The sequence below is a fragment of the Mustela lutreola genome, chromosome 1 (genome assembly GCF_030435805.1).
Source record: "Mustela lutreola isolate mMusLut2 chromosome 1, mMusLut2.pri, whole genome shotgun sequence".
Taxonomy (NCBI): Eukaryota; Metazoa; Chordata; class Mammalia; order Carnivora; family Mustelidae; genus Mustela; species Mustela lutreola.
In genome coordinates this window covers 284,055,509-284,077,734 of record NC_081290.1, presented here as the reverse complement: position 1 = coordinate 284,077,734, position 22,226 = coordinate 284,055,509, and the positions used below count along the sequence as shown (strand labels likewise).

General features: G+C 58.6%; 2 protein-coding genes and 1 long non-coding RNA gene across 10 annotated transcripts; all 3 read right to left on the bottom strand.

The window, feature by feature from the left end:
• Positions 1–533: 533 nt before the first annotated feature.
• RAB1B (RAB1B, member RAS oncogene family) lies at positions 534–7,897 on the bottom strand. Its single transcript, XM_059148042.1, has 6 exons — positions 7,772–7,897; positions 6,039–6,111; positions 5,664–5,759; positions 5,455–5,550; positions 2,125–2,256; positions 534–2,029 (listed from the first exon to the last, which is right to left on the bottom strand). The coding sequence occupies exons 1-6, from the start codon at positions 7,783–7,785 to the stop codon at positions 1,835–1,837; spliced, it is 606 nt and encodes a 201-aa protein (XP_059004025.1). The 5' UTR covers positions 7,786–7,897; the 3' UTR covers positions 534–1,834.
• Positions 6,120–7,765, bottom strand: LOC131815908 (uncharacterized). Its single transcript, XR_009347883.1, has 3 exons — positions 7,368–7,765; positions 7,016–7,068; positions 6,120–6,918 (listed from the first exon to the last, which is right to left on the bottom strand). It is a non-coding gene; the product is annotated as an uncharacterized LOC131815908 (long non-coding RNA).
• A 697-nt stretch (positions 7,898–8,594) lies between the features above and the next one.
• On the bottom strand, positions 8,595–18,461 carry KLC2 (kinesin light chain 2). 8 transcript variants are annotated; one of them, XM_059148016.1, is made up of 17 exons: positions 18,358–18,461; positions 17,253–17,527; positions 14,550–14,780; positions 14,336–14,405; positions 13,502–13,724; positions 12,759–12,846; positions 12,559–12,660; positions 12,294–12,467; positions 12,087–12,186; positions 11,627–11,746; positions 11,393–11,442; positions 11,219–11,286; positions 10,652–10,760; positions 10,390–10,548; positions 10,189–10,313; positions 9,924–9,981; positions 8,595–9,601 (listed from the first exon to the last, which is right to left on the bottom strand). In XM_059148016.1, the coding sequence occupies exons 2-17, from the start codon at positions 17,478–17,480 to the stop codon at positions 9,518–9,520; spliced, it is 1,989 nt and encodes a 662-aa protein (XP_059003999.1). In that variant the 5' UTR covers positions 17,481–17,527; positions 18,358–18,461; the 3' UTR covers positions 8,595–9,517. The 8 variants fall into 8 exon arrangements, with proteins under 8 accessions (XP_059003999.1, XP_059003945.1, XP_059003972.1 ...); XM_059147962.1 differs by having other exon boundaries at positions 17,253–17,490; positions 18,358–18,376; XM_059147989.1 differs by lacking the exon at positions 18,358–18,461 and adding an exon at positions 18,210–18,351.
• Between the last annotated feature and the right edge of the window lie 3,765 nt (positions 18,462–22,226).

The window sequence follows — 22,226 nt, the reverse complement described above, 5'->3', positions numbered from 1 at the left end:
CATGCGCCCGCCCCCGCCCCCCGCGTCACACGAATTGGGGCCACTCGGAGGAGCGCGCCGCACACACACACCCCTACCCTCACATACTGTATTTTGCACACTAGCCTCCCTGGGAGGCCAGGCTGAGGTCCGAAGTGGGAGAACTTGGGACTGTCCCGGGGCCGAGACACCTGGCTTGAACCCAGAGCAAAGACGGGAGCGGGGGCAGAAGGGGATGCGGGCCGGGCATGATGGGGCACGTCCGCAGCGCCACCTCACAGGCCGGACAGCGTGCACCTGTGTGGCTGTCACTCGCCCATGGCCGCCTGCCTCCCCTGCTGCTGGAACCGTGCTGGGCCCGTGGGGACACACCACAGAAGCGAAAGCAGGCAGCACTCCTGGCTTTAAGAAGTGGGTCAAGGACTTTCAACAGCAACCCTAGGACACACAGCCCAATCCAGGGACCCCTGTACCGCCAGCCAAGCCCAGGGCACCAGTCCCACTCCCCCACCCCAAGACAGCTCCCACCACAGACCACACTCAACCACCACAACTTCCTTGCAAAAACCCTCGGCTCACCCGAGGGCCAGTGGAAATTTATTTATTTTTTGTCCTTTCTTTCTTTCCCCAAGTGGCTTTTCCTTGCAAAATGCCTGACATGACACCAGAGGGGAACCTGGGAGTGGGGGCACCCCAGGGACTTAAATATAAGCTGGAGGGCAGGGCACAGGTGGGACAGGCGAGAGACAGCACAAGGGACATGGCTTCTCAGGTAGAGACCAAAGGTTTGTTTTTTCTGTAGGAAGAAGCTGTGCCAGACGGCGGCGGCGGTGGGGGTGGAGGTGGGGGTGGGGGGAGGCTAGGAGGGAGGGGGTGAGGGGAGAGGCCCGGACCCTGGGTCTGCACTGACATTCCCCGGAGGAGAAGCAGTGACAGGGTATGAGGACCTGCCCTCACAGGCTCCAAAGAACAGAAGGGGGAGAATAAGCCAGATGTGCTGCCTCAGAGAAAGGGAAGAGGTGCTGGCAGAGTAAGGGTTAAGGCTGGTGCCCAGCCTCTGGCACGGTGGGCCTTCCGCCTCTGCCTGCCATGGGGACAAAGGGGCTCGGTGGGCAGGCAGCACATGGCCCGGCTCTGGCAGGGCAGGCGGTGGCAGGAGCAGGACCCCTCTGGGCTCAAAACACAGGCCCAGCATAGCTGTCCGCCCACCTGCTCTAGAGGTGCTCTGACCCCACGGCGGCCGGTCGGCTGGAGCTGTGAGTATGGAAGGGGCGGGGAAGAGGCACAGCGAGGAGAGGCAGGGAGGAGAGGAAAGGGTGGGCTGCTGGGCCCCGATGGCCCCCATGCCCTTCCTGAGGTCCAGCCCAGGGCCCTGGATCCTGGGTCCTGGATCCCCTGGTCCCATTCCTGGTCCCTGGCGCTCTCACTGCAGCCAGGGACTGTAGAGGCCAGGGAGGCTCCCAGCTCTTGGGGAAAGGGAGCGGGGACAGAAGGAAAAAGGGTACAGGAAAGAAACCCGCTGCAGCGTACAGGGGTCGGGGGGCAAGGGAGGGAACAGAGGAGCCCTCATCCCGAAGAAAGGTGTGTGGTGGGGTAGCTTTTGAAGTTACCTAGAGGCAGCAGCAGAGCAAGCCCACATCCCCACCCCAGCCAAAGGTCCTGGGTATCCTCCTTGGGGGCTTTGACAAAACCAGGGCTCAGGGCAGCAGGCAGATGGGCCAGAGGGAGATGGGGAGCCCAGGACACCCCAAAGCCACAGACTCAAATGCCCCAGGAGAGGGAGGCCACCTCCTATCCCCTCCAGGGGCATCATCTGGAGAAGGTGCCCCCTCCTGTCCCACCCCACGTGCCCCTCCTAGCAACAGCCGCCACCAGCCGGCTTCACAGGGGTGCTGTCGATCTTGAGGTTGGGCCGCTCACCCCCCGAAGCTGCCCCAGGCCCCATCCGCTTTTTGATCTCAGCAGCCATGGTCATGAATGCCTGCTCGACATTGGTAGCGTTCTTGGCACTTGTCTCCAGGAAGGGGATGCCCAGAGAATCCGCAAACTCCTGATAAGGAGAGGAGAGAGAAGAAGAGGGGAGGGACGAGTGAGGGGCAGCAGACCCCAGCCCGCCCTGGGTGGCCCGACGCAGGCCCCGCCCACCTTGGCCGTGGTGTTGTCCACCACTTTCTTGGTGGTGAGGTCGCTCTTGTTGCCCACCAGGAGCTTGTTGACGTTCTCGCTGGCATAGCGGTCGATCTCCTGCAGCCACTGCTTCACGTTGGCATAGGATTCCTAGAGGAGCCAGAATCAAAATACAGTTATTTTGCTCCCTACGCCCACCCCTACTCAAGGCCGGGAGAGCAGGGGCTTCTGAAGGGGGTTTCCCTGGGCTCCCAAGAGAGACAGAACCCCAGAGCTCAGGGACCCAAAGGAAGCTGTCCCCTCTCCTCTAGGCTTAGATCTCCTCCCTGACCTGCTCCCTCTGAGACCCCCAAAGCCAAACCTGGCACAGCACCAGCTGTCTGCCAACAGCTGCGACACCTAACAGACTGGGCCTAAGGGCCAGCCAGCTCTGCTTCCTGCAGCCGGTCTCCCCGAGACACAAAAGGCCAAAAATACGTGGAGGAGCAAGTGACAACAGGAGAGACACCAGAGAGGACAGACACAGAGAAGGAGGGAAACAGGTTCATAAGAATCACAAAATTCCCCACAGTGGCCTTAAAATCCCTGTAAGGTGTGAAGGCTTTCAGCCCAGTGGTAGGTGGAGGGTCCTCGCAGAGGAGACCCTGGCCCATGAGGGACAGGTGCATCCTGGGAACAGAGCCAGATGTTCATCCTGCTTCCGGCACTAACAGCCTCCTTGCTCAGACGGCTCTCCTGACAGCTGGCTGCTCCCCACCCCCTACCCCGGCTCAGAGACAAAAACAGAACTTTTAGGAACGTGGTTGAGCTAGAGCCACACTTTCCCTTCTCAGGAGTCAAAAGCGTGGTTGATACCCACTGGGTTCAAATGTATACGTGCTGCCACATCTCAGGCCGGGCCCTGTGGACAACGAAGGGACAAATACCTGGATCCTGCCCCGATGCACTCAGCGGACAGTGGAGGACTAGACAGGGACACACATACACAATGGCAAGACAGGGTGATGAGTGCTGCCCGAGCTCCAGGACCAGCTCCTTCTAGAGAGACTACGGCTGACCTGTGTCCGAAGGGACAAACTGGCCTTGTGTGGAAGCAAGCGGAAGGGTGACAAAGTGAAGGTGAGGAGAGGACATACACCAGGTCGCGCTTCGGGTCTGTATGGCACCTCTGGGGAGCAAGGAGAAGCTGAAGGCTGCTGAGACACAGGTTTGAGCCCAGAAGGAGGGGAAAGGAGGCAGGCCCGAGAATGAAAGGTCTCAGCCGGGCTAAATCTGGACAACCAGGAGCCCCCAAAGGTTTTCTTAGGAAGGGAGCCGGAGAAGTACACCTGAGTCCCGGGAAGATAGTCGGGACAGGAGCGTAGAGGCCAGATCAGCCTGGCAAGAAGATGGCGAGCACCTGGGAGGTGCCTGGAGCGATCCAGGGAAGGGATGTGCTGCGGGCCAGGCAGCGACGTGAGGCGAGCGGGATTTAGAGTCCGGCCACGCTGGAGGCGCCCCAGCTCCGCCACTTGCTGTGAGACCCTACACTGGTCACCTGACCCCTCCGAGCACCAGCTTCCTCATTTTGAGAAAACAGTAGCTCTCCCTGGGGCTGTTGTGCGCCTGAGATAATGAATGCGGGCCTGTCTTGTAACAAGTGCTTAATTAGCAGGAGCTGCTGTCATCCTCATCACGGCTATTGTTACACGGGAAAGGCCTTGAACGAGAAGGTGGAGGGAGAACAGAGGGAAGGGAGGGGAGGGAAGAGTTTTCTGGTCAGGCCAACAGGAACCCTGTTGGCGAGGCAGGGGCCAGTTTAGCGCGAGAGGGTGAGGCCAGTGCGAGACATGCTGAGTTCTGAAGATGATGTGGAGCTCAGGAGGTTGCCTAGGAGCAGGGAAGGGTAAGCTCAGAAGCCAAGAACCTTGAGTTCAAACACTGACTTTGCCTCTCCTAGCAAACGAGCTAGCTGTGAGACCACGGGCAAGTTACCCAACACCTCCCCCAGTGTATTTCACCTGGAAAAAAGGGACCCCAGCGCTTAGTTCGCTGGGTGATACGATGAAGGTCAGAACTACTGCACAAAGTGCCAGCAAAGTAGAACACAGAGAAGATGCACAGTGAGAGCTGTTTATACAGGAATGACAGAACAGAAGACAGAAGTCAAACCACAAAGGGCCAGACCCATGCAGGAAAAGTCAGGAAGCGTAAGACTGGGGGTAGGAGGGGTCCAGAGGGCAGGGACTGTGGTGGTGGTAGTACAGGGCAAACTGGTCCAAAGTCCCTGAAAAGAGAAGCTAAAGTAGCAAGAGGCAGGAGAGCTGGAGACAGCAAACTTTGCAAGGAGAGGGAGGAGGAGGAAGGTAGAAGCCATGAGAGGTCGATCAGGGCCAGAACTGCAATGAGGTCACGGGACTTGGCAGCTAGAGGCCCCTGACGACCTCTGAGTAGCGCACAGTCCACCCACAGCTTGTTGTCCAGAAAGCATCGTGAGTTCCTGGTGAGCCCAAGGGCCCAGCTGCCCGTCGGAGCAGGACTCCTCCAGGCCCAGAGCTGATGTAAACGTTTCCGTGTCCCCAGGGCCTGCTCCCCACTAACCAACAAGGTTTAGGAAGAATAAAGCAAGGAGAATCAGAAGACCGAGGTTTCCTCTTTCTGCCACTTAACTAGCTACACGGCCCCAAGCAAGTCTCCTCACCACTCTGACCCATTTCCTCACCTGTAAAATGGGAACCTGCTGCAGACTGCTTCAGAGTGTTAAGAGGCCGTGGCATAAAGGACGGTAGGACTGTCTCAGCCTGTTAACACCACCACCGCTGCCGCAGCAGACCCAGAGTGCTAGGCTCCCTCGCCCGTCTAAAGCCCTGCACTGGATTCTCCAAGTGTCTTCACACAGGAAGCCAGGGGCCCAGCACAGCAACCAACCAGCTGACTAAACCCCTTCGAAACACAGGTGCCTAGAAACTCTAGAATAAGGCGGCAAGTTCAGCCAGGAGGTGTGAGGCCCGTTTCTGCCAACGCCCCTCTCCGGGGCCTGAGCAGAATGCACTTCTGCCGCGGTTTCGCTCCCTGTGAAGTGAGTCCAAGCACAGTCTCCCTTCCAGGCAGCATCCGGAAGGGAGGAGGGAAAAGTACGAGGAAACAAGAACCAAAGACCTGGAGCGCCCGGCTGGCTCAGTCAGTACAGTGTGTGATTCTTGATTTCAGGGATCGTGAGTTCAAGCCCCACGCTGGGTGCGCAGGTTACTTAAAAAAAAAAAAATCCTAAAAAAACAAAACACAACAAAAAACCCAAAACCCGGAACAAAACAAGAACTAAGACCTAAAGCCGAGGAGGCAAAACTGGAGATGTGACCCGAGGAGTACCTGGTCGGTGACATCGTACACCACAATGATGCCGTGAGCCCCCCGGTAGTAGCTGGAAGTGATGGTCCGGAACCGCTCCTGACCAGCCGTGTCCCACTACAAGACAGCAAGGAGAGAAGAGCAGGTCAGCGCCAGGCTACTTCCTTGGAGCCGCCACCCCTCCCGAGGCGGCTGCCTCTGTACCAGGGACTGGGAAGAGCGACACTCACGATCTGAAGTTTGATGGTTTTGCCATCCAGCTCGATGGTTCGGATCTTGAAGTCCACCCCGATGGTGCTGATGTAGCTCTCCGTGTATGTGTCATCCTGGAAAAGGACCAACAAAATGGCCTAGGTGAACAGGCCCATTTAGAAAATCTCCCTCCAGCCCCCTGCCCTGGCCAAGCTTATAACTGCTAAGCCCCCACTTTCAGCACCCCAACCTGCCAGCCCTGAGTCTTTGTTCAGTCAGAGATGTTACTAGAAGGTCCTGCAACTTCCTCCTTGGTTCCAAGGTCTTGCAACCACTGCGCTCTGGGTTGCCCCCTCTCCCTCCTGCCGCCAGCCAGGACCCCCGGTGGATGGTACGGGAGGCTTCTTACTCACAGCAAACCGCAGAAGCAGGCATGACTTGCCCACGCCCGAATCACCAATCAAAAGCAGCTTAAACAGGTAGTCACTAGAGAGAAAGGACGGGAAGGCATGAAGGCAGGCAGGGAGCCCACCCGTCATGCCATCCTACAGTTACAACTACGGCTTTCTCCCACGCTGTGAGGCTTGCCTTGGTTCGGAGTATCTAGGTGCTCACAATATCCTCCCACAAGTCCTGGGAAGAATAGGGCTGACCACCCCCCATACTACAGCTGGCCCAAAGGACTGAGTCTGAATTTCCACTTTACAGAGAAGGAAACTGAGGCACAGAGAGGGAGGCACATAACCTACCAAGGATCACCATCATTAGGAGAAAAAGCTGGGTGTCCTACCCTGACACCTGCCAGACTGTGGTCTCTGGGCCAGTAGGGGCTAGTTAGGAAACCCCCGTCACTGCCCTGGGGCCGATCTGGCTTGACAGGGGAGGTCCCAGAAATGGAAGCTAGGACCCAGCCTAGAACGGGTTAAGTGAGTATCTACGTAAAGAGCCTGGTAGGAAGCCTCTAAGAGGTGGCCAACGAGTAGCAACGACCGCAGTTAAAATGCACTGAGTTCCTACTTTGCACCTGGCCCTATGTTAAACACTGCAATGCATCATCTCACTTAAGCCCCTCACATCAGCCCTCTGCAGTGGACGGTGTTATTCCCAACTAATGAGGAAACCAGAGGTCAGAAGAGGGAAGTGACTTGCCCTAAGTTACACAGCTGTTAACTTTAAGACTGGAAACCAGGTTCAGACTCCAGAGTCTCTGTGAGAGCCTGCTGGTTCCCTTCTGGGTCCCTTATAATCCAGCTCAGAGCTTCTCCCTTCCCCAAGGAAATCTGAGGCCTGGATCTGGAGGAGAAATAGGAAGTGGCAGAAGAGGAAGACGACAACTGACACTGGGGGAAAACTGTCAGGAGAAGTCGGGGCAGACATGTGGGCCACCTACCCGCAGGGGGAGTGACCAAGAAGTGAGGAGAGTCTGAGGTACAGAGAATCCCACTGGAAGGGGAGAAACAAATGCCACATTCATCTAAACTTCATCGGCAGCGTGACGGCGAAGGGAAGGGGTGTGACGGTGGCGCAGGGGGCCTGCACAAAGGTGAGGAGAAGGCGGGAAGGGACTGGCCTCCAGGAGAGCCAGGGCAGCAAGACCCAGCAAAGGCCGAAGCGGCAGCCCTTGAGGGGAGGACCTCCGGGACAGCGACCCAGAGCACTCCCTCGGGGCCTCCCGCGACTGCCCAGCCCCGGGAACCGGATTCCGGGAGAACGGGAAAAACAGAAAAGATTTACTGTCAGACCTAAAGGGCCCGAGTCTGGACAGGCTCCAAAACGCCGGGACCGTCGTCAGCACCCAGACCGCCACTGCAAGCAGCAGGTGGGGAAACTGAGGCCTGGAGAGACCGAGGCTGCGGGGTCACCTGACCAATAGGCCTGTTAGGGATCGGTGCTTCGGGCTGAAGTAGTGCCCCTTGGGGTCGCAGTGTCTGGGTCCCCGGTGCAAGAACTCGGGGTGCCGAGCCGGGGTCCTGGGGCCCCCCGGGGGGAGGGGCAGGACCCGGATGTGGGGGGGGTGTCAGCGGAAGAGGGACCCGGATGTGGGGGCACCGCTCCGTCCTGACCCAGGCCGGACAACCCCGGTAAGCGTACAGCCCCGTACTCGGGATCGAGGCTGCGCCGGACGGCGCGGGCGGGGCTCACTCACTATTCGGGGTTCATGGCGGCGGCGGTGGCCCGCTCGGTCGCTCCCAGTCAGCTCTGCTCCGCCTCCCGTTCCAAGATGGTGGCCGCTCCGCCCCAGAGGCCCCGCCCGCGTTGCGCAGGCGCAAACATTCCCGACTGGTGCCTTGCCGCGTTGCTTCTCGGAACTTGTAGTCTCTTCACTTTGCCCGACCACACCCCTCACCCCCACGCCTGCTGTTGCGCAGGCGTAAACCCGAGGCCGCGTCTCCCAGCCCACGCCCCATCACCGCCGCGCATTGCCTTCTGGGGCTTGTAGTTCGCTCCCTATAGCCGTACCTCGGCTTGAGGACACCTGACGCGTCCCGACCTCAGTGAGAGGTCAGTTTAGGGCTGAGGTCGACACGTTTCATGTTTGTCTGGCAGAGGCAGTCATCACTACCCTCGCAGTTCCCGGAGTTTTTAGCACCAGAAGTTCACTTATTTGGGGTTCTTGGTGTGCTGGCACTCCTAACTCAGACGCAGCCCCCGGAGGGTGTCGTCACCCACATTTCATAGATGGAAAAGGTCTAGTCTCGGTAACTTGCTCAAGATAAAACAGCTCAGTAAGGGGCAGAGTTCAAAGCCCGCGGTCTCCGGAACTTAAGTGATGAAGGTTAGAAAAAACTCAACCTGTGAGGCCCCCAAACAAATCCGGGAAAGGAGCAAACTACCTGGGCTTCAGCAGTGCCGAACCGGACGTGAGCGACACACACACTCGTTGGCTCTCGCTCGCAGCCTCTCCCGACCTCACCCCCAATCTAGAGACGCTAGGGGCCCTTGGCCTCCGCCCCCAAAACAAGCCCGGCTCAGATTCAAACGGTCTTTATTTCTACAGCAACATTTGAAAATAGAGAGAGACCGCCTCACCCCCGCAACTGGGGCAGCCCCTCCTGCCACAGGGGCCATCACTGCCCCTAGCAAGAAGCCGCAGGCGAGGGGAGAGGCGTGGCAGGATGGCTCGACGGGCGGTGCCCGGGGCGGGGTCAGGCCGTGCCTGGGCGGGGCCGGGCGGGAGGGGCAGTGCATAAGGCCGGGACGCTGGGCGGGACCCGGCGGTGAGAGGACGGGCAAGGGTAGGGCTCTCCGTCCTGGGGCATGGGGCGATGATGGGGCGATGATGGGGCTCAACGCGCCCCTCAGAGGCCAGGAGGAGCGCGAGAAGGCCCAGGGAACCCTTTGGGGAGGCGCCGCTCCCCGAGATGTAGAGCCTGGAAGATACCACCGCGCGGAATGGGGGTGATTAAGGCCTGGGCGGTACCACTAGAGAAGGGCACGGTGAGGGCATAACCGGGCAGTACCGTGGACTGAGGGGAGGGGCGCGGCCAATAACTTATTTCTCTATATACAGAAGCAACGGCCGGGGGGTTGGGGGCAGAAGGGCAGGAGTGCTGAAGGGACCGCAGGTGCTTAGTGTTCTTGGCTCGGTGGGGCCTGGGGAGGGCGGGCCACTGAGTCTCTATCTTGGAGACTCTGGCCAGCCTCTCACCTGGCCCTGAACCTAAAGAGGGGGCCCTGCTGGATGGAATAAATAAGAGCCGGAGCTGGAGCGGGCAGGCCCAGCCTCCAGGGCTCAGGCTGAGATGACAAGGGAGGAGGTTACCCTGAGATTGAACAGAAAAGACGGGGGTCCTTGGGAGAGACAGGTGGGGCAAGCAGCAGGCCCATGCGAAGGGCTGGGGGTGGGGGCAGTGCCGGGTGGAGGCTCTGGCAACTGGCTGCCCTTTCAGGATTAACCCACGAGGGAGCTTCGTCGGGAGAGGTCCATGGAGCTGGAGCTGAGGGTGCGGCTGTCCGACAAGCCGGTAGCTCCAGGCTGTGGGCAGAGCGGGCAGGCAGCTCAGTGTCATGCTGCTGCCCAGATGGGGCCCAATCAGCCAGAGTCCCTGGCCCTCCCGCCCACCTCCACAGTCACTGTGTCGGCCCCGGCCACTTGCACGTCCACCCCCGGCAGGAGCTGGGTTTCCCTCATTTGTCTTCCCAGGGTCCAGCCCAAAGCCAGGCCCGGCACAGAGCTGGAAAGGTTTCGAAATGGGCAGACGTGGCCGACAAGCTCGGCCAGTACACAGGACATGCAGTTTCTGGGCCCTGGGGCCTGGGCCTCACTGCCCAGTACCCCCACACCCACCCAGCCATACCTGGACGGGCTCCTCCACGCTCTTGTTGAGGAAGTTGAGGGAACTGGCCCGCTTCATCCTGAGGAGAAGAACGCATGGATTTGCCAAGGGTGGAACGGGGTGAGGGAGGAGGAGGGAAGGGGTCGGGCGGGGGCCGGAGACGGAGGCTCACGGGAGGGGAGCAGATCTGGTGGGTGGTGGAGCTTTCGGGAGATGAGGGAGTTCACCTGGGTCAGGAGCTCATCTGGGGTGGGTGGGCTACCGGGTGGCTTCTTGGGAGGCTCACCTGGGGTTAGGAGGCTCCTGGGGGCCACCACCCTGCAACTTCTTCACCAGCATCTCACTGCTGCGCCGCAGGGCATCTCGGAGCTTCCCAAAGGAGCCGCTGCGCCGCAGGGAGCCACTACCGTCCTGCGGGGTGGACCAGTCTTTCTCTCTGCCACACTGATGACCCCTCCTCCTGGCCCGGCCCAGCCCCCAGACTCACCCCGCTCCACTCAGCTGCAGGCCCTGCCTCCTCAAAGTCAGACTCAGGCCGTGCCCCGGCCCCCCCTGCCACATCTCGGCTGCCCCGGCGGTCTCCGCGCCCGCCGCTGCCATCTTTCAGCAGTTCCACCACCTTGGTCTGGCTTGCGGGGTCCAGGCCCTGAGGGAGGAGCAGGGCGTATCAGCTGGAGCCCTGAATCCTGACAGGAACACACACGGCCACCCAGGTCCCTGCCCACATCCCCCCATGCCCGTTGGCCCACCTGCTTGCGGCTGCGGCTGGCACAGTCCTCCAGTGTATGTGCAGCTTCTAGCTTGCCCTGGCGCCGGTACAGGGCCCCCAAGCTGCGCAGGGTGGTGTTGACTGTGGGGCTGTGGATGGGACAGCAGGGTGGTGTCCAACTCCGTGTTCCCCGGGCAACCAGGCCCATCCTAGCCTCCGGCCCACATGGGGCCCTGAGGAACCATCCCGCCGACCAGAATCTCTCCCCTCTTGTGTCCAGCCCTGTGCTAGGCCTACTTAGACTCTCCTGTCTTGGAATCACCCCAGGTGTCTAGGGTTGGGGACCTGGCCCCAGAGCCCTAAGTGGGATGTTGCCACCAGGACTAAAAGCTGGGAGACCCAAGGGCAAGATAATCGGGCTGTCCCAGTGCAGAAAGCCTTTTTGGGACAGGTAGCCTATGACTCAGTTCTCGAAAGACAAATTGACACAGAGGGGTATGTGTGTGTGTGTGTGAGCATTACGCAGCGTAGAGTTTGGACCGGGCCCTGACCCAGGATGCTGTTTCCCGCCGTCTGTTCAGTTCCAGCCGCACCCTGCCGTCCTCACCTGTCCACTTTACAGGCCTTGTACCAGCTGCCATACTCCCCGTAGGGGGTGCTGTCCCGGCGCTTGTCCTGGAGGAAGGAATGGTCAGGGGAGGTGGCAGAAGTCCCTCCCCTCTACATATCCCTCAGCTCACCCTGCCTCCCCAGACCACCCCAGCCCTGCCCACGGAGCTACCTTGCTCTCCTCCCGTTCTTCTGCGTGCATCCAGATGGGCTTGTTGTCCCCTGGGGGGAGAAAGGGGGCCGTCACCAGCCTCCCATATAGGCTTCTCCTGGTTGAAACATAGGACTGGGGTCTGGGGAGGGGGTCGGGGGTACCCAAGAAGGATCAGGATTGGGCTTCGTTGAATGAATGAAGGTATGAATGAATGAATGAGTGAACAAAAAACAGACTCGAAACAATACTGACCCTCTTCTGGAACACGGAGATGACATGGTACGGGCCTGTGTTTGAGGGGCTTGGGATAGAGGCCTGGGGGGAGCGGGTCCTTAAACGCCTCAAGTCCACGGCCTGGGGCACATGCTGGGCCTGAAGGACAGGCCAGGCTGGTGACCCCAGAGCAGGAAATGACTGACCACTGGGGGCTGGAAGGTGGCTTCCCAGCTGGGAAAACATTCGGGGTGGGCCCTCACAGTGAGCAGGAATCCCCAGCGGAGGAAGGGGAAGACTCTGCTAAGGGCACACGCAGCACCAGCAGGACCCGGGAGGCTGTGTGAGTTAGGCTCATGTGTTCACACGTGCATACACACGGCTGGGAACCAGCCAGACCCCACAAGGGCCCGCCAAGCTCAAGTATTTGCCCTGGATGCTGATGGCCGGCCAGGCTTGCGCTGTGTGAGCTGGGGGCACGTGGTGGTCTGAGCCTCACCATTGACAGAGCCAAACTCTTTCTCGTGGGCGCGGGTGAGGATCTCCTTGTACAGGGTCTCTGCGTCCTGGTACTTGCCCTGCTTCAGGTAGCAGGAGGCCTGGAGGGAAGGGCCCAGAGAGCGAGCGGGGATATGGGGAGCTGAGCCTTCTCCTTCCTTCCCCTTCACTCCTGCCCTCGCCCCGCCCCACTCCCGGCTCAGGGTACCAGGTTGTTCTTGGTCTTGGCCACGTTGGGGTCATCAGGCCCAAGGCGGGTGGCGTAGATCTCCAGGGCCCTGCGGTAGTAGTGCTCCACCTCCTCGGCTTTGCCCTGGTTCTGGCACAGTAGGGCCAGGTTGCTCAGCTGCTTGGCCACGTCCGGATGAAACTTGCCCAGGACCTGGGAGCAGGAGCCAGTGGCTGGGCTCAGGGCTGCCCTCAGCCCCCGCCTGCTGGGCCCTGCTGGCCTGCCCAGCCCTGCCTGCTCCCACCTTCTCTCGGATTTCCAGCGCCCGCTTGCATAGGGGCTCGGCCTCTTTGTACTTGCCCCGCTTGCCATACAGAACTGCCAGGTTGTTTAATGTTGCGGCCACCTGTCGGGGAGCGGGGGCAGAATCGACACTCAGTGATCCAGGGCCCTGCCCAGGGCAGGGCAGGGGCCAGCCCCCACCTCGCACCCACTCTCACTCACAGCCGGATGGTCTTTGCCCAGTGTCTTCTCACGGATGGCCAGGGCATCGTTGAGCAGGTGGGCAGCCTCTTTGTACTTGTTCTGGTCCCTGAGTGCAGGTAGAAGCACAGTGAGGGGTGTCCTCCAGCCCAAGGCCCTCCCCCTGTTGGTCCCAGATCCCCATGGTCACTCCTCTGGTATTTATTGATGATTATGACGCAGGGGTTGGGGAGACCTGGTCAGCCTCTGCCCTCCAGGGGCTTGGGGGGACTTTGAACAGTTTACTCACAACTCACCAGGGCATCGAGTACTGGGATAGGATGTGCCAGACTCCCCAGGATTCTACCCCAACTTCCTCACGCCCAGTGCACCTTGCTGTCTACTCCCCAGGGCCTTTGCTCATACTGTTCTTTCCAGCAAGGAAAACTTTTCCAACCCTCTCATGTTCTGGGCACTCCTCTTTCACCAAAGACCTGGGCTGCCTCCTTTGTGTCCTTAGAGTCCTCAGGACTCTAGCTATGTCCCCATCCCTAGCTATGCCCAAGCCTTTATCCTCCAATAAGCCCAGACTCAGGGAGGCCCTAGGCACCCCATAGGCCCAGGCCTCTCTGGGCATAAGCTCCTCATCTGCGGCCGGGCTGCCTGGTAGAGCCGAGCTGCCCAGTCCCGGCCCACAGCAGGGACCGGGGGTTTGTGACCCAGGGCTGGAGCCCTCAGGCAGCGTGCAGACTCTCACAGATGCTTGTGACCAGAGGCGCCCTCACCGATAGACCAAAGCCAGGATGTTCAGCATGGTGGCGACGTCAGGGTGGTCATGGCCTGAGGTCTTCTCCAGGTCCTCGAGCGCCTGCTTGCAGAGTGGCACGGCCACCTCGTAGCGGCCCTGGGAGGCGTACTGAATCACCAGGTTGTGTAGCGTGCGGAGCCGTGCTGGGATTTCATAGCCCCCGTGCTGGGCAGCCACATCCCCTCCTCCAGGGCTGGGGGCTGCAAGGCCAAGAGCAGACCAGATGTACCCACTGCCCCCCAGGGCGGGGCTGGCACATGCAAGCCATGCCTTTGACCTACCCTACAAGTCACTAGCTATTCTGCCTCAGTTTCCCCATCTGTAGAGTCGGTAGAGTCCTAGCCCCAATCCCTCAAGCTGTGTGTTGTAGAGCAAGCCGCCTAACCCCCGAGCCGCAGCTGCCCATCTGCAGGAGGGAGACTTGGACATGGGGGCTCGACGCCATTAGCAAGCCGAACACGGGCCTTGGGCTCAGCCCTGTGCATGCGTCCTCCTCAACCCTCAGAGGAGGCTGAGAGGGAGAGAAACCAGTGGTCCCAGGACGACTTGTGGCAGAGCACGACCTGAGCCCAGGCCAGGCTGCTCCAAAGCTCTCTACTGCGATACCTGTTCCTCAGAGCTTAGGGGGAGAGAAGCAACACGTGAGACCTGCCTGACGACTCCAGCATGCTGGGCTGTGATGGTCAGAAACGCGGCGGGAAAGAACACGGTGGACTTTCGGTCACCGTTTCTGGTGACCGCTGGGTCCCAAGGACAAGGAGTTCCCACAGCCCCCCCCTCCCCTGCCCCAGAACCAGCCGCCCCTCTGCACCTGGGCTCTGCTCCTCCTCGGTGGGGAACAGGTCATCCAGTGAGTCTTTGGGGACATCCCCCTTCTCCTCCTGAGGACAGAATGAGCGTCAGGGAAGGAGGGGCATGGCGGCCCAAGTGTCAGTGGCTGGGTCAGAGCCCAGTGGACTCCGTGTCCCTCCCTGCTCCCAGGACCCCCGCCCGATGGCCCTGCAGCGGCCGTGGTGGGGGCTCACACTGGGGGACGTGTCCTCATCCAGCTTGCGGATCTGGCTCATGAACAGCAGGTGCTGCTTCTCCTCCTCGAGCTGGGCCACGGCCTGCTCGCTGCGCTGCAGCTTCTGCTGGGTTCCGGCCAGCTCCTCTCGCAGCCACTGGTTCTCCTGCACTAGACGCCGCACCTGAGCCCGCAGCTTCTGCTTTTCTGACTCCACGGCCCCCAGGTGGCTCGACAGCGCCAGGATCACCTGTGGTGCCAGCCAGCCAGGATGAGGGCTAGTCTCGTCCACCCCCAGCCTGGGCCTCCTGGGGTGCTGGGGCCTGGCCCTGCCTACAGGGCTGAGGGCCACCAAGTTCTCCTTTTGTCAAGGGAGTTTCCCCCGAAGGCCCCAAATAGACCCTAGTCCAGGACCTGAACCCAGGAGGTTTGGGACCACCCCCCCACCCCCCACCCCAGCTTCTTCCTGCTGGGGTCAGGCCCTGGGTTCCCAGGCTGGCTCTGCTGGACTCGGAGAAAGTCCATCCCCTCCCCTGGGCCTCTAGCTAGTCCTCTGCATTAAAACTCCCAGGTCCCACCTCACTGACTTGATCACGAAGAGGGCTGGCTGGGGTTCTGTGCTTTCCCTGAGCGAGCCATTCTCTTCCTTTGTCTCTCCTGGGGGTTGTACCCAAGCTCTGCTGCCAAAGCCACTATCCCAGTGCCCCCTACCCCAGCGCTAGCAATTTCCTAAGAACCCTGAGAAGTGGCTGAAGGGACATGGAAAGACCCCATCCTGATTTCTGCCAAGGTAAGCCCCTGGTCTTATGCAGCTCCTAGAAAGGAGAGGTGTATGTGTCCCAAGCCCCCTGGGAACCAGAGGGGAAGGGGACCCAGAGGCCTCAGCTTCAGCCCCTACCCGTCTTTCCAACCTCTAGGACTCTTTTCCTGAGCCCTTAAGTTCTTCCTGCCTTGGAGCCTCGCACAGGCTCTACTCTTTCTCCACCCTTCACAGCCAGGGTCATTCCCGCAGCCCCAGGAAAGAAGGGCACTTTCCCTCCATGCCATCCTCTTGCCCATCTGTGTCGGTGTCTGCGCACACTAGGAGGGGGACCCCTCTGTGTTTCTCTCCGTACCCGGCAGCCAACCGGCCAAGGAGGGAATGACCAGCACACCGCACTGCCACAGGGCCAGGCCGTCTGGGACCCCACACTTTCTAGCTGACTAGCAAATGCGTAAGTGACAGGTGTTTTCACAACCGCTAGCTTTTTAAAAAATTCCCTAAACAGCCTGGAGTGTACACAGCAGATGGCATGAGCCCTATTTTAAAGACAAGGAAACCAAGATGATGCCACCTGCCTAGGATATCTGGAGCCAGACGGCATCTCAGCCAACACTGCTCTGGAGAAAGTGTGTACTCCTTGTCCACCCCTCGTCCACCTCCTGAATTATCTCCATCACCATATCGTCCCGGCAGCCCCAGTGTCAAGAGGACCAAAACAGAACCCCTGATCATGTAGGCTTTCTTGCCCCCTTCACTTGCTGCAACCACACTCTGGGTTACACTGCCCTCCTCTCTCTCTCCCTCTCCCTTACTTCACCTCCAGGTCCTGCTGGACCCACCTCCAGAACATCCAGAACATGCAGTCCTTTCTCTCCTCCCTCGCAACCACCTCTGTAGTCCAGGCTACCATTCCTCATTTGAATTCCGGCAGTGGCTTGCTAGCTACCTGCCACCTGCTTCCGCTCTTGATGTGCTCCATATGGTTCATTCTCCACCCCTCAGCCGAAGGGAGTTTTTATTTTAAGACTCTTTTATTAAAAGTAATTTCTACACCCAACAAGGGACTTGAACTCACAATCTCAGAATCAAGAGTCACATGTTCTACTGAATCAGCCAGGCGCTCCCAAAGGAAGCTTTTAAAATCTAAGGCGGACTGTATCTTTTGACTACTGAAGCCCTCCAAAGGCTTCCTACTTTTCTGAGAATACGACCCAAGCTACTAAGCTGCAGCATGATCTTGTCCACAGGCCTCTCCTGTCCCTCTCCTTCCCCAGGAAGCTCTGGTTAGACAGGTCTTCTCTCTTTTCTCCCACCACAAGATCTCTCCTATCTCAGGACCTTTGCACATGTAACCTCTTGCCTCCCTCCCTTTTCTGAAGGCCAGTTCATTTCTTCCTTCGGGTCCTGGCTTAAATGTCACTTCCTTAGAAGTCTTCCCTGACCAATAAACAAGACCTCCGGCTTTAAGTATCTCAAGATCTTGTTCTCTATGTAGAACTTAATCACAACATGTAGCAAATGTACGTGTGTTTCTGACTCTCTCCCCAGTAGATTAGGGCAGAGATCTTGTCTCTTGTTGGACCTGTGTCTCTGGCACATAACAGACTGCCTGGCACATAGTGGGCACTTGATAATTTACCTGTAAAGGAATGAATAAGAAAATGAAGGGGAGGCGGTTCTTAAGGATCTCCTTTTTGTTCTCCTATGCTTTTGGCCTCCGCTACCCATCAGAGAAGTCAGGAACAGGGTTCTGCGTGGGGACTAAAGGATGATCAGGCTCTTCTGAGGCAAGGCACAGCTGGGGTTTTCAAAGCCAGTTCATTTTTCACCAGATATTTACCGTGGGCTCCAGAGGCCACAGGGTTCCCTGTTCTGGTTCTGTTCCTACACTGCCAGGATTCCTCTGGAAGGCTCCATCCCTCCCGTAACCTCCCACCTCAGCATCCCACACCAGCCTACCTGGGCCTCCCCCAGACCCAGCTCGATGGCTTCCAGGGAGCGACGCAGGAGGACACATCGCTCCTGTGAGCCCGGCTCCGCCTCGCCAGCTTCATGAGCTACCAAGGGAGCGAGAAGGGCACGATGCTCCCCGCGTAGGGTCTCCAGGCCTTGGATGACGGCCTTGGTGCCCAGCACAATCTCATCCTGGCTCAGCTTCTCCTCCCGCGGAAGCACCATCGTAGCCATGGCGTGCCGCCTGTGAAGGCGAGGGGGCGGGCAGGCGAGTGCCGGGCCTGGGGCCACACCGCCGTCCGCCCCGAATTAGGTAAACACCTCCAGTCCCAGGACGCCTGGGTCCCCAGGGTGCCCGGGTCCCCCAGCCGGCAACCCGTACCGTGCCCGCGCTCGGCCTACAGGGGGCGCGCCCAGCTCGTCTCGGCCAGGGAGACGCAATGCGGTGAGGCCGGTGAGGCTGGACCCGGATTCGGCCCAGACCACCGGCTCAGGCCGGCTGGGGACTTCCCCGTGGACTCCCCTAGCCAGGACAGGGAGCGCTGGAGAACGGTCCTACAGGGATCGTGGAGGCTCACTCCAGTGCAGGAGACCCCGGCGCCTCTAGGGGATGCAGACCCAACCCCTCGGGCAGCCCCTTCCCCAAAAGGCAGCCGAGTCACAGAGCCCCTCCTCTAGGGAAGGCCGCCCCTTGGGAGACCCTTCCCCTAGAGGGCCTTTAGATCTCGGCTTCTTCGTCTTCCCCCACCCCGAGGCCGCGCCCACAATGACCGCTCCCCGTACGCCGGCGCGACGTCCCGCAGACCCCCCTCCCCTGAAAAGGCCGAGCTCCCGCCCCCGGCCACCCAGGACCGCGCCCCCTCCCAGCAGGCCGGCCTCGTTCTCCCACAGCCTGCGCCCACGACGACCCCTCCCCTAGGCGGACCCAGAGCCCGTCTCCCGACCTGATCAGCCCGCGCGGACCTACGCCTTCGGCTCGGGCCGGGCTCCTGCTCAGGTTCCGGCTCCCGCCCCGCTTCACCCGGACCCGCAGCCGTGAGCGGGTCCCGCCGCCTCCATCCCGCCGGCCTTCCCAGCAGTCCCCGCGCCGCCTTAAAGGTGAAGCCTCTACCTCGGCGGCGTCGGAGGGGGCGAAACGCGCTCTTCTCTTCCTGCAGGCTGCCTTAAAGGAGCGCGCAGGCCGGAGTCTCTCAGGGCTGGGAGGGGGGACTGGGGCGGGGCCATGCGACATGGGGGGCGGGGTCATTGCGGGGGCGGGGCGGGGGCTCCCGGAGGCACTGGTTCCCAAAGGCCACCACCCCTACCCCCGCGGCCTCGGATTCCTCGACTGTACACCGCCCCCAGGCCGCAGGGGTGTGCAAAGGCTCGGGAGATCCTAACCCTGCACGCACCCAGTGCCACGGCCAAAGAGGACAGCGGTAGAAACCGAGGCGCAAGAAGAAGGCCTGGCCTCCTGGCCTCCTCCGAATACAGAACCAGACTTTTGACATTTATTGACGTTTATCGAGGTAGTTGCCACTTCCTGAGCGCTTATTGTATGTCGGACGCTTTGATGCTTTAAGTGCATGTACTCATTTAATGCCCACAAAGACCCAATGAACCGAGCACTGCTGTTACCCGCGTCTTCCAGGTCTGATCCCAGGCTCCTTTGTCTCCACAGACTAGTTATGCCCCTCGCCCAACTTTCAGAACTGTTTATGTCCCTGTGGGATTCGTAGTAGTTTAGGGCTGTTTCCTAGGGGAAGGGCTTCTTGGCCCTAAGGGAGAAAAAGTTGACGAACAGCAGCTGGGCATCTGTGGAAACAGAGAGTCTTATCCCTGTGGGTGAATGGCCACAAGTGATGTCTGTTGACCACCTGCCCAAGGCAAAGTGATTCTGGCCTCAGAGTAAATGTCACCTCCTCAGAGAGCCTTCTCTGATCCCTGACTTCTCTCTCTCTTTTTTTTTTTTTTTTTTTTAAAGATTGTATTTATTTATTTGAGAGAGAGACAGGGAGAGAGAGCATGAGTGAGAAGAAGGGCAGAGAGAGAAGCAGACTCCCCGTGGAGCTGGGAGCCCGATGCGGGACTCGATCCCGGGACTCCGAGATCATGACCTGAGCCGAAAGCAGTTGTCCAACCAACTGAGCCACCCAGGCGTCCTGCCTGCCTGGCCCTGCTGGAATGATCCCTGACTTCTCATAGAGCCACCTCCTACACCTGTTTCTCTCTGTAGAACTTAGTTCTAATATTTTTCTTGTTGGTTTTCTGTCTCCTCCCTAGAATGCAGCCCAAGACCTGCTTGTCATGTTCACTTCCGTAGTAGCCCCTGGCCAGCCACACAAAAACAATTAGTAAATGTTGGTTTAAAAAAAAGTGTGGGGGCGCCTGGGTGGCTCAGTCGTTAATCCTTAAGCATCTGCCTTCAGCTCAGGTCATGATCCCAGGGTCCTGGGATCCAGCCCCCAATCCGGCTCCCTGCTCAGCGGGCAGCCTTCTTCTCCCTCTCCCACTCCCCTGCTTGTGTTCCCTCCTTGCTGTGTCTGTCTCTCTGTCAAATAAATAAATAAAATCTTTAAAAAAGAAAAAAAAAAATGTGGGAGGGGGCACCTGTTGGCCTTGCCAAATCCCTTCCAGGCCCAGGTTTTGGTCTGATGCTCTGCAGCTCTGGATTGGTGGCTACTCTGGCACTGCCCCCACTGCCCCTAGGTTGATATCACTAGTGGGCGACAGCAGGGTAACCCCTTGAGGTACAAACCCTGCATAACAAAGCCTGGCCCTGGTCCCAGAGATCTGGGATGTTCCTTATGAGTCAAGGTGTATTCAGACCCAGAGTCCCCCAGGTTCAGTGTCCCGGTGGATGCCAGAATCCCCTTGGCATCATCTCTGCCAGGGAGAAGTCCTACATTCCTAGGTCAAGGATGTCCTTTGACAGGGAGCTCACCACATTCTGCTGTGAGACTGATCTAAAGGTTAGGAAGTTCTCCTTAGCTCGGAAATTACCTTCCAAACTCAAGTTCCGTCTTCAGGAAGAACAGCTTCTTCTCTTTTCCTAGTGGAGATATTTGCAGACCTCTGTGGTCCCCCACCCAGGCTTCTCCTTGCCTGTCCTGACAAACCTGTCCCTTTACCTTCCTTGCTCCAGTTTCCTGACCCTTCTCCACTCCAGTTTCTTTTTTCGGGGTGTATTTTAGGTTCAATCCGAGACTGCTCAGAATGTGGTGCTCAGTCAGTCCAGGGCTCAGGGATCCAGCCAGGGAGTGAACTTCACGGATCACAGAGGGATAGTCCGCACGTAAGGACAATGCCACCTGCCCACTGTGAAGTTGCAGGCCAGGCTAAGTTTGAGAGCCACCACACTGGGTCTGCTCAGGGTAAGCTTGTCGGCTAAAACCCTAGACTTGTGTGCCTCCCAGTTCCGTCCTGCCAGGTTCTTCCAAGTTCTGAGCTCCTGCCCATTATTGTTTTCCCCCAGTGATTTTTAAAGGTAGCTAGAATAGTTCTACAATGCAAAATTCAAAAGGCACCTACAAGTTACAATGCCCTATACTTCTTTCTTTCTGATGGCTGTCCTCAGCCCTCAGCTCTTCTCCCCAGGATCTCCTACTGTTACCAGTTTCCTGTGTTCATCCATTAGATTGTGTCCCTTAGTGTTGAACTTGGGTTTGTCCTTGTCAGTCTTCCTCCAGGCTCCAGCAGGTTGGAGTCTTTAGTGTTTGGGGGTCTGTCTTCCTTTAGCCCTCCTATAGGCCTTTTCTCCCAGAAGAGGGCTGGCTGCAGTGTGATAATCGGTGTGATAATTTCACGATATGAAAACCTCATATCGTGACTGCATTCCCAACTTGACGGCAAGTTCCTGGAGAGGAAACGGGAATCTGGAGCTCAGGGCCCCTTTGTCGTTCTTATCGAGGCTCGACTTGGGAATGTCTTGTGAAAGAGGCTTCATTGGAAGGTTCTTCTAGAGGTTGGGATTCACTGGTGCCACGTGGGTCCTGGGTATCTCTTATTATTTTAAGCCTTCAGTGGTGCCCCGTGCTGTGCGTCCTGGGTGGAGAGCCACCGCTTAAATGTTTTTGTTCTATAAGTAAGGAAACTGAAGCCGGGAGAGGGGAAGGCAGCTGCACGTGCAGAGAGAGCATGCTGTAGTCGGGGAGCTCAGGCTCCCAGTGACCACCATGTCCTTCTCTCATCTATAGAACAGCTTATTTTGCTGCATTGTGTGGGGGAGACAGACCACATAGAGTAGCGGTCAAGAGAACTGAGGTCCGATTGCTTGTATACACCCTCAACACAGCCTCACGCAGGTCCACCTGGAAGCCCTGAACGGACACTTGTCTGCCACATGCACGTGGAGGTGTGCCCGTGTTTACAGGCCCACGTAGGACCATATGACACATACCCAAGCACAAACACACAGCCACAACCGCTGCCTTTTCCCCTTGTGCTCTCTCTCAGTCTAATAGCGCACATTCCTTTTGTCATCTTTTTCCAGGTAAATGGAAAGAGCATTTTTCAGTCTCCCTTTATGACTTCTGCTGAATTCCTGCTCTGGCTTTTCTGCTCTCCACAGGGTTCTGGGCTTTCTTTGTGATTCTCTTTGGCCATCCTGCCCTGCTCCTCCCTGTGTGCTGAGTAGGGGTGGGGGTGGGGGTCTGCCCTGCTGGGTTCTCAGGCTCTTATCTTGCTTTAAAGCACTTAATCTTGCATGTGTCCAACCTTTTCAGCCACTTGGCTTCTAATCTTGTCCCTGAGGGTTCTACTGTGCATCTCCCAGGAGAAGAGACTGTTACTTCATCCCGCTCTGTTCTGCATTCCCCCTGCAGCTGCTGGTCTCCTGCCAGTCTGCTGATGGGTGCTCTTAGCGGAGGAAAAGGGAGGAGTCTATGCCCAGTGGTGATTCAGCTCCTTATGCCATTTTCTGCAGAGCTTATCAGTTTGCCTCCGCCTGTCCCATGCCTGGGGAGGTTGTTTTGCTACTTTTAATGTTTTCTCCCTTAAAAT